The sequence below is a fragment of the Arvicanthis niloticus genome, chromosome 21 (genome assembly GCF_011762505.2).
Source record: "Arvicanthis niloticus isolate mArvNil1 chromosome 21, mArvNil1.pat.X, whole genome shotgun sequence".
Taxonomy (NCBI): domain Eukaryota; kingdom Metazoa; phylum Chordata; class Mammalia; order Rodentia; family Muridae; genus Arvicanthis; species Arvicanthis niloticus.
Genome location: NC_047678.1, coordinates 19,613,872 through 19,628,352, shown reverse-complemented (window position 1 = coordinate 19,628,352; position 14,481 = coordinate 19,613,872). Strand labels below are relative to the sequence as shown.

Genomic DNA, 14,481 nt, shown 5'->3' with positions numbered 1-14,481 from the left:
TGCAGGGTCAGGGGACTTAAACGCAGGTCTCATGTTTACACAACCTTACTCATTGAGCTATCTTCCAGGCATTATCTTGTGCCTTAAGGAAAAGAATACGGCAATTTTTTTTTTTTTTTTTTTTTACAGATACTGAAAATAGAGACCTGAAGAAATAGCTCAGGGTTAAGAGCATTACTCCTCTGCTCTTAAAGTGGACCCAAGTTCTGTATCAGGACTCATGTAGGCCCAGAACTGCCTGAAATTCCAGCTTCAGAGGGAATTCAATGCCTCCAGTCTCTATAAGAACCATACGCATACCTCCCCTCGACACACACATAATCAGAAACAATAAAAATATGACAGTCCTTATTCTGGAATTTTTCAGTTATTTAACCAATCTTTTAAAACAGGATTTTAAATTACATGTTCTTGTGTGTGTGTGTTCCAGGGATAGGGTGAAGTTGGGGGTAAGGGGGAGAGAACACTATGTTTGAATGAGTGTAGGTGCCTGCAGAGGCCAGAAAGAGTGTTGGATTCCCTGGAGCTGGAGCTACCAGTGACTGGGAGCTGCATGATGGAGGTGCTGGGACGAAGCTCAGGTTCTCTAGGAAACCAGCATACTCTCTTAACCACTGGGCCATCTCTCCAGTCCCACCAAACAATCTTCTTCTTTTTTTTTTTTTAAGATTTATTTTATGTGTGTGAGTACACTGTAGCTGTCTTCAGACACACCAGAAGATCTCATTACAGATGGCTGTGAGCCACCATGTGGTTGCTGGGAATTGAACTCAGGACCTCTGGAAGAGCAGTCAGTGCTCTTAACCACTGGGCCATCTCTCTAGCCCCAAACAATCTTCTTAAAGACACATTTTCATATTTGCACACCTAGCAGTCTTTTGAACGTACTTTGAAAAATAGTGACCTAAAATATTTTGAGTTTACCTGTTTTTCAATCATGAGTCTGTTTGATAAAAGGCTAGAATTCTGGGCTTTAGAAGCTACTGGAGACAGTGGTTCTTTTGTAGAATCTGAAGTAGAGCTCGGCAATAAAAGTATTTGAGTTCCCTGGATGAAAAGAGAAAAAGGTGCAACAGAAGTTACAAGAGGCCCAGGGCTGTAGCTCAGTCGGCAGAACGCTTGTTTATCTTATGGATGACAGTGCCGGGTTCATTCTCTAGTCTGATAAAACTAGTGTGGTGGTGCTCGCCTATACTCCAAGGCCTCAAGAGGTGTCGGCAGGAGGAACAGAACTGCAGAGTCATTCTTGGACACAAAGAAAATTGTTACATAGGCTTACACTTGCTGAGACAAACCAACACCCATGTTTTCAGGCATGGCTTACTTTCTTGGTGAGCGCCTCTTTCCTCCTTAGCCCTCATGCTTACAATCTCTATTAAGACGGGCTGGTGCCACACCTTCAATCCCAGCATTTAGGAAGCAGAAGCAGGTGGATCTGACTTCAAGGCCTGCCTGGTCAAAACAAACCAAATCTGTATTTAAAATGTCTTTTAATATTTTGTCCCCAAAAATATATATTTAAAAGAATATACTAATCAGCTGGGCAGTGGTGGTACACATCTTTGATCCCAGCACTTGGGAGGCAGAGGCAGGCAGATCTCTGTGAGTTTGAAGCCAGCCTGATCTACAGAGCAAGTTCCAGGACAGCCAGGGCTACACAGAGAAACCTTGTCTCAAAAAAAAAAAAAAAAAAAAAAATGAAAAACAAAAATAAATCTACTTCCACTATCCCTATAGGGAAAATAAGGCTACCCTTATGTAAATACTTACTTCCTAGATAGTATGCCTGTACAATATTTATTTGAATAAATCCTATCTTATACTGTTCTCTGGAATACAACATTCATTTAAAGAATCAGAGAAATAGCTATTTAAAAGAATATGTATATGTACATATACAGATACACACACACACACACACACACACACACACACACACACGAATGAATCACGGGGTCTCTGCATGTTGCCCTGGCTGTCTAGAATTTATTATGTAGACCAGGCTGGCCTTGAACTCAGAGATCACCTGCCTCTGCCTCTAGGTGCTAGAATTTACAGGTATGTGCCAACATGCCTAGTCCAAGATATTTTGAAAAGATTGTGAGGCTACTGAACTGTTAACATTAAGAAACTTCTATTGAAAAATCTAAAAGGACTTTGTCTAGTCCACAGTTTCTAACAAGTTGATCAGTTCACTGGACTACAAGGACAGACACCCAAAACTTTGTTATAGAGTCTTGATTTCTAAGTATATCAGAAGCCAGGAACAAGAATTTCTGTTTGGCCCACAAAAAAAAAAAAAAAAAAAAAAAAAAATGTTTATAGTCAGTCTATTTGCAATATAAGACTACTATTCTGGGGGGAAAGAATTCCTTGATATGTAGATAAAACTTTCCAGGGGCAAAAAAAAAAAAATCATATTCATTAGCATCACAGAATCTGAAAATTACTTAAAACGAACTCCCTAGCTAGCAGGAACATGTGAAGTGAGTGTGGACTAAGTCAGGAAGGATCCCTGAGCAGGAGCAGCAATTACAAGGAGCAGCAAATCAACCACACATCAGGGAGGGAGAAGGTAGTGATACTGTCGATACCAGAAAGAATTGTTCCAGGTTCCCAGATAGTATATAAACCAGACGTCGTAGATCTGCTGAGAAATCTGTCATTGAAAAGAAGTGGGCTAGAAGTGTAGCTAGCCCGTCCTTGACCTTCAGGGCTTGAGTCTTGGAAACCTGGGTAGGGTGATGAAGAAATAAAGGACAGACACAGAGCTCTGCATGCAATGTGGCTGGAATCTGCAGGGGTTCTCTAGCGCCACCACTACAACCTGGAGCCTTGGAGCACATATTAGGTACAGCACAGGGGAAGGCTTAGCTCTAGGTAAGCAGTCTCAGGCTGTAAGGATACAGGAGAAAGCCCCAGTTGCTAGTCACTGTCCCATCCAACTGACCAATCTTTCCAAAACATTGTGACTCCTGAGGAAAACTTCAGCCCAACCTACAGCATCAGGTTAGCATGGCTGCCTATTTCCCATGGGCCAATTGGTCTCCAAATCCTCAACAGGCCTTGTTCATATCAAAACACACACTCCTCGCCCTAGCACAGACAAAGCCCTGGGCTGTGTCCTTAGCACTGCACAAGTAGAGTGTAGCATGGGAAATGTCTATAATCCCAGCACTCAGGAGGTACAGGCAGGAGAACTAGAGTCCAGGATTAGCTACATAGCAAGGTCAAGGGCAGCTCTGGGTAACAAGAACCAGTCTAAAATAAAAAGATTATAATAAGATAAAGGCAAAAAACTACTTCTCTTCTATCGACATTTAATAAAACTCAAGAGCTGAGAAAATGAATACAAAATACAAAAGCCACTCCAACTAAAACTCGTGCCTTAGAGGAGCTAACTCTCAGGGTAAGTGTAGACAAGAAGAGGCTCTCCATTAACCTACACTCTGGCTTCCCTCTTCTAGACTGTTCAGTCGCTCAAGATATACTGAATACATAGTACTTCCAAGCACTGGGAAGAAGCAGATGAGATCCTCTCTGATGGCCTAGAATTGCTAACATTAAAAAAAAAAATGTTTCACCTCATCTAGCAAACTGTCCAAGACAACCAAAGCATACAAGGAGTAAGATCCAAAAGCTCTGTAGGCTCAGAGCTGTAATCCCAGCACTCAGAAGACTGAGGCAGGAGGATCACCACAAGTTTGGGGTCTCCCTGGGCTTAGCAAAGGTTTCTATTGCTGTGATAAAACACCTTGACCAAAACCAACTGGCAGAGGAAAGGATTTATGTCATCATATAGCCACACAGTCCATCATTGGAGAAGTCAGGACAGGAACTGAAGTGCAAGCCACGGAAGAGTGCCTGCTCGTTCGGGCTTGCTCAACTTACTTGCTTATACAGCCCAGGACCACAGGGTTGGCACCACCCATAACGGGCTGGGCTCTCCCTCATCAATCATTAATTAAGAACATGCCCTACAGGCCTGCCGACGGCGACGGGCCAATTTTAAGGAGGCATTTTCTCAACTACAGTTTCCTCTTCTCAGGTTACTCTAACTTTTGTCAAGTTGACAAAAAAACTAAGCAAGCAATCAAACAAACAAACTCAAAGCAACCAACCAGGACAGCTATATAATGAGTTACCGAAGATAAATATCAAAGAAAAAAAAAGAACAAAAAGAAAAAGCTGCATAAAAAGACACAAAGAAAACAAAAATAATCCACAAAGAGACTTGTGACGCATTAATTATTAAGCATATATAATAAAAGCAACTATGTCTGACACAATGTTCAATGTTTAATCATTTTTCTTTAAGACAGATATCCACTATATATCCCATGCTAGCCTTATGCTGGAATCCTGCTTTAGCCTCCTCAGAATTGAGTAATTTACTTTATGCTGGTTTATTTCCTCATGAAGGGAATCAAGTAGAGAGGTATTGAGTAATTTACTTTATGCTGGTTTATTTCCTCATGAAGGGAATCAAGTAGAGAGGTGCAAATATTGTCAATGACACCTGAGAATTGAGTACACTGTGACTTAAAATTTATTTAAAAGATTTTTCTTTGTGGATGGAGTAGTCAGTGGTAGAGTGCTTGCTTAACATCCCTGAAGCCTGAGTTCAATCTACACACACACATACACAAATACAAGGGGTAGGGGAGAGCCAAGTCTAAACAATTAGGTGACAAATGACATATTAGTTCCTTGCCTTATTACTATGAGGAAACAGCTGACAAATGAAACGTCAGGATGAAAAGGTTGACTTCAGCTCACAGTTCAAGGGTACAAACCAGTGACCTCAGCAGCAGGGGCTTGAGACAGGAAACTGAACAACACAAACTCCTGCTCTGCTTGCTGGCTTTCTCCTGTTATTTAGTTCAGGATCCCAGCCCATGGAAATGTAGCATATTTTGGAGGCCTTTCTAAATCATAAACCATAGCAAATCTAATAGAGGTAACTCCTCACACTATACCCAAAGGCTTGTCTCCTAAGCAATTCTAGTTCCTGTTGAGTTGACAATATTAACCATCACAAATGGTGACAGATGTTAGTAATTTCAATGCAAAAACATAATCAGAAAAAGAGAACTGGAGAACTCCAAAGTTGAAGGAACCTTGCTGATTTTATTCAGGATCTTACAGATATCCATGTGGGTTTGGCCCATTCCCCAATGTGCTCACTTAAGAACTATATTGCTGAGGCTGGAGACATGGCTCAGCAGACAAAAGCACTTGCTCTTCCAGAGGACCTGAGTTTGGCTCACAGCACCCTTGTTAGCCAGCTCACAGCTGCCTGTGACTCCACCTCCAAGGAATACAACATTTGGCCTACAGAGCTAGCTCGGTGGCTAAGATTATTTGTTGCTCTTCCAAAGGACCCAAAATTCAGATCCCAGAAACCTCATCTCATAGCACACAGCTGCCTGTAACTCCAGCTTAAGGAGATACAATATCCTTTTCTGGTCTCCCCTGACACACACAATTCTATGTACACACACATAGATACAAAAATAAAACAAATAGGCTGGAGAGATGGCTCAGTGGTTAAGAGCATTGACTGCTCTTCCAGAGGTCTTGAGTTCAATTCCCAGCAACCACATGGCAGTTCACAACTATCTGCAACTCCAGTTCTGGGGAATCTGACACCCTCAAACATCAATGCACATACGATAAAATAAATAAATTTTAAAAAACAAAACAAAATAAATCTTGCCTGTGATGGTAGCACACACCTTTAACCACAGAAGCCAGGAAACAAGAAGCAGAGGTAGGTGGATCTCTGTGAGTTTGAGGTCAGCCTGATCTACCTAGTGAATTCTAGACTACATAGGCAAACTCTGTATTTAAAAAAAAAAAAAAAAAAAAAAAAAAAAAAAAAAAAAAAGCCAGCAGTGGTGGTGCACACCATTAATCCCAGCAGTTGGGAGGCAGAAACTGGCAAGTCTCTGAGTTGAAGGCCAGCATAGTCTACAGAGTGAATTCCAGGACAGCCAGGGATACACAGAAAAACCATCTCAAAAAAGACTTACTGAGTAGATGGATTCCCACTAGTCAAAATAAGACAATCTGAGTTTTAACAATGATGATCACTGTAATCAACTAAAACCCAGCAAATATGTCTGCATTTATCATAATATCTTTTTTTTTTTTTTTAATAAAAGAAAACCCAATGTCTTCAGAAGATCAAGAACCAGGGCTTGGAATGTAGCTCAGAGGCACAGTGCTTGCCTAGAATGTGCAAGACTCTGGATGGATCCATAGTATTGCAAAATAATTGACTGGTAAAAATTCAACTCATCATTGTGAAATCCGTAAATAAATAAAATCAAGGTCTAGCCTGATTTTCCCATATTAAGTGTATAGATGCATGCCTGGAAACCTAGCATACAAGGCAGAAGCAGGAAGATCAGAAGTTCAAAGTCATCCTCAGCTACATATTGAGTTCAAGGCCAGCAGGGACTACAGAAGACTCTATCTGTAAGAAAAAGAAGAAGAAAAAAAGGAAGAAAAAAAGAAGAAAAAGAAAGAAAAAAGGAAGGGAGGAAGGAAGGAAAGAAAGGAGGAAGAGAGGAAGAAAAAAAAACAAAAGAAAAGCAGAGAAAAGAAAAAAGGGCTGGAGAGATGGCTCAGAGTTAAGAGCACTGACTGCTCTTCCAGAGGTCCTGAGTTCAATTCCCAGTAACCACATGATGGCTCACAACCATCTATAGAGAGATCTGATGCCCTCTTCTGACATACTGATGTCCATGCAGACAGAGCACTGATACACATAAAATAATTCTTTAAAAAAAAAAAAAAACAGAGAGAAAAGAAAAGAAGTGAAAAGAAAAGAAGCAAGAAGAAAAGTTGGCCAGGGCAATGGTGGTGCATGCCTTTAATCCCAGCATTTGGGAAGCTGGAATTAATTTTTATGCCTAGCTGCCTTGTGTTAAGGAGTTACTTCTATTGGATCAACTGCTTTAATGACCACCTGAGCTGTCTTCAGGACAGTTATGCTATTGGGAATATTCCATAATCACTCTGAAGAACTGTTCCAGTTGCAAAGACCATGACAACACTACAATTACCAATGCTGTCACAGCTTCAACCCGTGAGTGAGGTGGCCTTTCTGAATCACAGCAGCTTCAGAAGGCATCTGAGACTGTGCTCCAGGCAAGGGAAGTGTGACCAACTCTGGCTGATTCTGATCACCTTGCAGCTATTCTCACTCAGAAGGGAAGCGGGAGCGGCTCCCCAGAGGCTGCAAAGGGGCTGTGGTTGGCACAACATATGTTCATGAACGGTTCCCAGTCGAGGAAGATGGTTGGTACATACATAAGGTTGTGATCAATGGAACTAGACACCATGCAACTGTGGGTATAATTGTCTCTTAGTTTCTTTCCCTGTTGCTGTGATAAAATACTTTGACAAAACCAACTTGAAGGCTGACAAAATGGTTCAATGAATTAAGCCACTTGAGGCCAAGTCCATGAACCCAGCACACAGAAGGTAGAAGAAAAGAACCAACTAGTCCAAACAAGTCATCCTCTGAACTCCTCATGTGCAGCAGCACACGCCTATTGGTGCAAACATACAATACACAAGTAAATGTATTTTTATCTAATTGCTTTTTAAATTTTGGTTTTGTGATTTTTGAGACAGAGTCTCAACTATCTGCTATGTAACCTTTGTAACCCTTGCCTGCTTTTGCCTCCTGAGTCCTGGGATTAAAGGTGTGTGACATCTGTGATATGTTTTTAAAAGCAATTTATCAATGATGTGATGGTGCATACATTTAATCCCAACATCTGGGAGACAGGAGCCGGCAGATCTCTTTGAGTTTGAGGTTAGCCTGTTATTTGTTACTTAGCAAGTTCCAGGGCAGCTAAGGGTACACAGTGAGACCCTTTCTCAAACAACCAACTTGAAAGAGGGATTATTTTAACCCACAGTTCAAGGTATAATCCATTATGGCAGGAAGCCAAAGGCAGCAGAAGCTTAAAGCAGCTGGTTCCATTGAATCTGTAATCAGAATCTAGGACTGGATGCAAAGATGCTACTCAGCTAGCTCCCGTCTCCACTTACATGGTGCAGCATCCTATCCAGGGAGTGTAACATCCAACTCTTGCTCTTCCCACCTCAACATAATTTGGATAGTTCCCCACAGACATGCCAAAAGCCAGTCTCTCCCAGGTGATTCTAGATGTGTCAAGTTAACAACACTAACCATCACAACTAATAAAATTACAGTCCTTACCCAAACAAGCCAGGCCCCTCTGTTAGCTGCATAAGCAAACCACTTTCCACCATTTTCCAGGCTGGTCAGGAGGCTTCTCTCCCAAAGCCCCATGTTGCAATATTAGGCTCAATAAAGTCTTCTCCCAAACGATCTCTTGCCTACTTGTAGACATCATTAAACTGGTTGCACAAAGATGAGACAAAAATCCCCAAACTTCTAGCCCTGGCAGAGACAGCCAAAACATTTCTGAACACTACCAAGAGCTAAGACAACAGGAATAAGTGAAGAACGAAAAGACTCCTCTCATGCCACTGAAAGCCAGGAGCGTGATACAAAGAACTATCACTCTAGAAGCAGCTGAAGCATTCCAGAGAACAACCCAGAGCAGAAAGAGCAAGATGCTAAAACCACAAGAGAGTGATGTACTATAAAAGCCAATGTGTCAAAGTTGAGGGTTTATGAGGAACGGAAGGCAGGTGCTGAGGCCAGGAGGGCTGCCAGTCCCAGGAGCTGGGAGAGTTCAAGATCACAGTTAAAGAGCCAACGCTCCAGAGCCTAACTGTAGCAGCTCTGCTCAGTGTTGGCGTCCGTCCCGAGGGCTTCGGGTCCAGGCTTCAACACCAAGGGAAGTGCTACTTGCCTATCCAAGATTTCTATAAAAGCAAAAGAGCTCACAGCCTGCACCTGGGGACAAGCTTTCCAAATCTTAACAGCAAAAAATGTTAAAGCAATACTAACCAAAAGAAAGCTAGTATATACTCTATAACCAGACTGCTTAGGGATTCTGACATACTATCCCAGAATACTAATGCTTCTGTGCTTTGGTTTCATGAAGAAAAAAAAAAGGACAATAGTATTTACCTCACAGAAGTACTGCAAAGACTAGAAGACACAATATACAGAGAACATAGAGTAGTTCTTACAGGACAGAGTTGCTATCTATTTCACTTTGTTAAAATTCAGTTTTCTTACTGAGTTTAAATTATTATTACTTGACAGAATTATCAGGTAGTCAAAAAGCATGTAACTTATCATTTAGCACAATAACCAATAAATCTTATTTAGGACCTGTCAATTGAGAAAAAACATGCAGTCATCTATTATATTGGACATACCTCAGTCATTGTGATTCCTCCGTAGTTTACACCTGTTGTTCAAGTTAATCTCAATAAAATGATCACCCAGTGAGTCTTATGTCCGAAACTGGATCTTGATCTAGGTTTCAAAAAGATACAAGCCAAAGCCTTGAAATGTTCAGCCTGTCACTGAAGATGGTCGAGTTAGTCACAAGGCACATATCTATGGTATGGATAACCACAGTCTGAAAAACTGCAACACGAACGGCCTTCCCTCAAGTCCCCCCTCCTTCCCTTGTCCTTCCTCCTATTGCTGTGTTGAAACGTGTGCTGGATATTCCAATCTATCACTCTGATATGTGGCTTCGAGGGTAGTTATCCTTGCTTGCAAGTAAATTTTATTCAAATAAAAGCAGGAAGCACAGGACTTGTTTACACTTGTGATCAAGCCCCCGTCCCCTGTCATTCCCAAGAGGTTTTCTGAGTTTTCAAAGTGTTCATTAAAAAGTCTTAGAAAAATCTGTAAGCTTTTTCAAGAGCACATTTCCAATTATTACAAATTAACACGAAGTACTGCCTATTAATGCAAACACGCTAATCATTTGTAGTAGTCTTTTCCCCATTCAGGCTATTAACAGGACACGGGTTTGGAACCTTGAAAGTCACAGGAAGAAAATAAACGCATCTTAGGACCAAGTCAGAACCTTTACAGAGTTTACTAACACACAGGACTCCTAGAGTGGGAGGTAGAGAATAGAAGTTGTCTAGTTCGTGGCTAATCGAGCCAAGTGTAAAAAAGGAGAAGAACATTACATGCCCATAACTCCCAGCTTTAGGTCTAAGGATGGAGGATCATAAGTTCCAGACAGCCTCGTCTACATAGTAAAACCCTATCTCAAGAAAAGAAAGAAGCCAGGCATGGTGGCAGATACCTTTAATCTTAGCACTCAGGAGGCAAAGGCAGGCGGATCTTGTGAGTTCGAGGCCAGTCTAGTCTACACAGTGAGTTCCAGGACTATATATAGAGACCCTGTCTCAAAAAAACAAAACAAAACAAAAGAAAAACTGAAACAGCACAGTGCTAAGAGCATGTTCTCTCTTACAAAGGACCAGAGTTCAATTCCCTCCACCCACATCTGGTGACTCACAACTACCTATGACTCCAGCTCCTGGAATCCACCTCCTCTGGGCCCCAAGGGCACCTGTACACATGCATACATACATAATTAAAAGTGGCAAAACTGTTCAGTGGCAGATGGTGGTGCATGCGTTTAATCCTAGCACTCAGGAAGCAAATCCTGGTGGACTTCTGTGAGTTCAAAGCCAAACTGGTTTACATAGTGACTTCCAAGACAGTCAGGGCTACATGGCGAGACCTTGTCTCAAGAAAAGAAAAGGAGCGTGGGGAAAAAGTGAGAAAAGGAAAATAAGAGAAAAAGAATGAAGTTAAAGGAAAAACAAAATGTGAAAAAGAAATAAAGATGTTTGAAACAGGACCTTACTATTCAACCCTGGCTAACCTAGAACTCACTAAATAGCCCAGGCTAGTTTTGAACTCAGCAATCCACACCTCTCAGCCTCCTGAGTGTGATTACACGTGTCAGCCATCTTGGGGGGAAAGTATATATTTTGGCACAGTCCATCCATGTTTCCCAATAGTTCATTAAACTGCCCTGCAGGTATCTGAGGAAATGTTAAAATACAACACATATTAAAATCTCATAGCCAGGCGGTGGTGGTGTACACCTTTAGTCTCAGCACTAAGGAGGCAGAGGCAGGAGGATCTCTTGAGTTCTAAGTTTGCTGGGTCTCGAGAGCTAGTTCCAGGACAGCCAAGGCTACATAAGAAAAATCCTGTCTCAAAAAAAAAAAACAAAAACAAAAACAAAACAAACAAAAAAACCCAACATATATATTATCTGCGTGTGGTGATGTTTAGCAGTAATCCCAGCATTTCGGAGGTTAGAGGATCAGGAGTTCAAGATCATCCTCAGACTGGGCTGCATGAAACCTTGCCTAAAAGTGAATAAGCAATTCTATTCTAATAATATCGCAACTTGCTCTTTACTGTTTACTATTTACTTGCCATTTACTATTTACAAAAATCCATGCAATGTAGAAGGTTGAAACCAATGTCTGCAGAGCTGATATGATTACAAATAAAGTGGCAGGCTAGAGAGACAGCTCAGCGGGTAAAGCCACTTGTCACAAGAAAGCTTGAGATGCAATCCTCAGAACCCACGGGAAGGGAGAATTCTGTAATCTCAGCCCTCCAACAGGGAGATCGGAGGCGGACAGTACAGCTCTCCCCTCTAGCCCCGACAGTATGCAGAAAAAAGACCTTGTCTCAAACAAGGCAGGGGCAAGGACCAATGCCCGAGGTTGTCCTTTCCTGACAGCGCTGCAGAGAGAGCTGGAGATAACGGGTCCCAAGGATCTACAATTATCCCCAAACCCAGCCGGTTCCATGTAGGATTCTAAACTCAGTTCCTGCCTCTTCTACCTGGCCGCTCACCTTAAACACTGGGCTAGGAGCGGAGGCAGGGGTGCTGAGTGGGAAGCGAGCGACACAGAGCGCCAGGCCGGCTCCCCGCAGGGTGGTCCACGCCCACACCTGCACGCGCAATTCCTAGCTAGCGCGTAGGAGCCGGGGCGACTCCATCCTGGGGGCCCTGGCTGGTCAGTGGGACGCTCCGAACTCCGGAGAAGCCACCTTTGGGCGTGCACCTGAAAGGGGCCCACGCAACGTCCTCAGCGACCCCCAAGTGCCACTCACCTCCGTCGCTGCCTGTGGCTTCCACCGCGCCCGCCCCACGGCTTAAGCCCCGCCTACGCGACCGTTAGCGCAGCCAGGCTGACCAATCGAACCGACGCAGTCGATGGCCTCCTAGCGGGGCGGGACACCACCACCTGCCGCGCGGGGAAGGCGGGTCCAGGCTGCTCTCTATCATTGGCTCCGCCCATGGGCGGGGCTTCCCACACACAACGATTTGTGGTCTGTTGTAGGCGCTGTGACACTTCCAGGACGTTCACCGACCTGGAATTTCTTTGATCCCTGAGAAGCTAGAAATACACATATTTGCGGTCGCCAGTGAAAGTGAGGCCGGGGCTGCCTCACCATCAACTGGATGCTTGCGCTCACTACAGCTCCCTCTCATGCCATGACTGCGAGCCTGAGCCTTTTTCGGGAACTGTCAGGACTCTCCAGACTGTCTTAGCTCCTAGCTAAGAGCAATACAGGCTGGCATTTGGGGGACCCCCAATAAGCATTTCTTGACAACATTTCACCTCACCTTCTCCTTGAACATTTTTAAATGTCTACGAAGTACTGAGATGCCTGTCTGACGAAGCTCAGTCTAGATAGAAGGTTTGCACTCCTGTTAGACACTGATAAGCCTGGTTAGTAAAGGGTTTGTGGCTACACAGATAAAGAATTACGTAAGGCCGGGGGAGGCACAATTCTTGCTTCGAGTTTGGATCAGCTGAGAAGCCTTGAAAACTTGCCTGTGGGCCTCCGGGTTAATTAAATCAGAATCTCTGAAGTGGGGCCCACGCGTCCAGAGTTTGTAAGGTTCCTCCAAGTGATTCTAATGTATAGCCAGGAGAGAAAAAAACTGCCCACTGAAAAATAACTAAGACTGATTGCAAACCTGGTGGGGAAAAGGGACTGGGGGTGTAGATGAGTTGGTGGAACGCATAGCATGCGGGAAGCCCTTGGGTTTGATTCCTCAACACCGCCTAAAACAGGCGAGGTGACACGTGCCTGTAATTTCAGAATTTACAGGCAGATCAGGAATTCAAGGTCATTCCTGGCCTCAGTAAAAGTCAAGGCCACCGGGAGCTACACAAGGCCTTGTCTCAAGGGGAAAAAAGTAAAACTACGGCCCCTCTCCACTCTTTTCAAAAACTAAAAGAGGGTTAAGAAATCCAAAATATTTAAGGGGGAAAAAAAATCACGTTCACACATCTGAAGGATAACCTCGAGTTTCGGGAATCTATCATCATTGTTCTTGCAACTTACAGCCACACGGTGGCGCTATTGACAACAAACCTTTCCAGAAGGACGTTGGGAAATGCAAATCCCATCAGGGCCTTAGTGAACCTATTATATCAACTAAAGTAACTCTCTTTAGGAGGTCCAAGGGCACATCTCTCACGAGAGTTCTGCTCTCCAAGCCCACGTTCAGGCAGGTGGAACCACAGTGAGTCTGAACTATGTGTTCCCTGCAAACATGTCTCCACTCCCCTTCCTGCCCCATCCCTTCCCAGACCTCCATATTCACACTAAGGAGCTGGCAGATTTTCATTTTCAACCTTCTAACATAATCTTACTGCTTGCCTTTTCCAGAACAATAGGGTGACTTTCCCATTCTTCTGAGCCAACCCATAGGCCAAACATCCCTGGGTTAGAATTACTTTTGATGCTAGAAAAACAAAACAAAAACAAGCAAACAAACAACAACAACAAAAAAAAAACCCTAATTCAAATTGCCTTAAACAATAAAGCAATTGATTAAGTCATATAACAGAAACCCTAGAGGAGGTAGACTTGGAGATTTATTCATTCACGCCAATCTCAATGGCTAAGTGGGTCAGTATGTCTCAAAGGGCCCAGTTGCTAGTGGTCTGTGCTATTGGAAACATGATAAATTCATGCTTATTCCAGCTGCCTACCTGGAGCAACCAGGACCACATACTTTCTTTTCCCATTGAAACTTCTCCAGTTTTGTTTTGTTTTTTGTTTGTTTGTTTGTTTGTTTGTCTTATTGAGTCAGTTGGATATGCCAGATACACCTTACTTCCTGGTCAGTAATTGCCTGGGAGATTAAGAGGTGGCTTAATCCTGAATCTCAGAAAGTAAAAAAGGAGGTGCCATAATTTTAGATGTTTTCCAAAATGCTGATGCTTCTTCCATTATTTTATAGAAAATATTGAGTATTAAAACATTAACATTAAAATTTTAAATCTCTGAGTAGCTGATATAGTTATTTTCCTTTTATTTCAGTCTTCATTGCTGTTTAAAAACTAAATTTGGCTGGGCAGTGGTGGCATACACCTTTAATCCCAGCACTAGGGAGACAGGAATAGTGTATCTCTGAGTTCTGGCCAGCCTGGTCTACAGAGTACGTTCCAGGACAGCCAGGGCTATACAAAGAAACACTGTCTTGAAAAAATAGACAA

General features: G+C 42.9%; 1 protein-coding gene across 7 annotated transcripts in view; it reads right to left on the bottom strand.

The window, feature by feature from the left end:
• Cep70 (centrosomal protein 70) overlaps positions 1 to 12,219 on the bottom strand; it is a 47,325-nt gene extending 35,106 nt beyond the window's left edge. For 3 of the 7 annotated variants that reach the window (XM_076917755.1, XM_076917759.1, XM_076917757.1), the window contains exons 1-2: positions 12,077 to 12,202; positions 9,340 to 9,439 (exon numbers count right to left, since the gene is read on the bottom strand). In XM_076917755.1, the coding sequence (XP_076773870.1) occupies positions 9,340 to 9,348 (9 nt within the window). In that variant the 5' untranslated portion in view covers positions 9,349 to 9,439; positions 12,077 to 12,202. Of the gene's footprint in view, positions 1 to 924; positions 1,050 to 9,339; positions 9,440 to 11,815 lie in introns of those variants that run through there. The other 4 variants (XM_034484629.2, XM_076917756.1, XM_076917753.1 and 1 more) reach the window with 4 other exon arrangements.
• Positions 12,220 to 14,481: the final 2,262 nt, after the last annotated feature.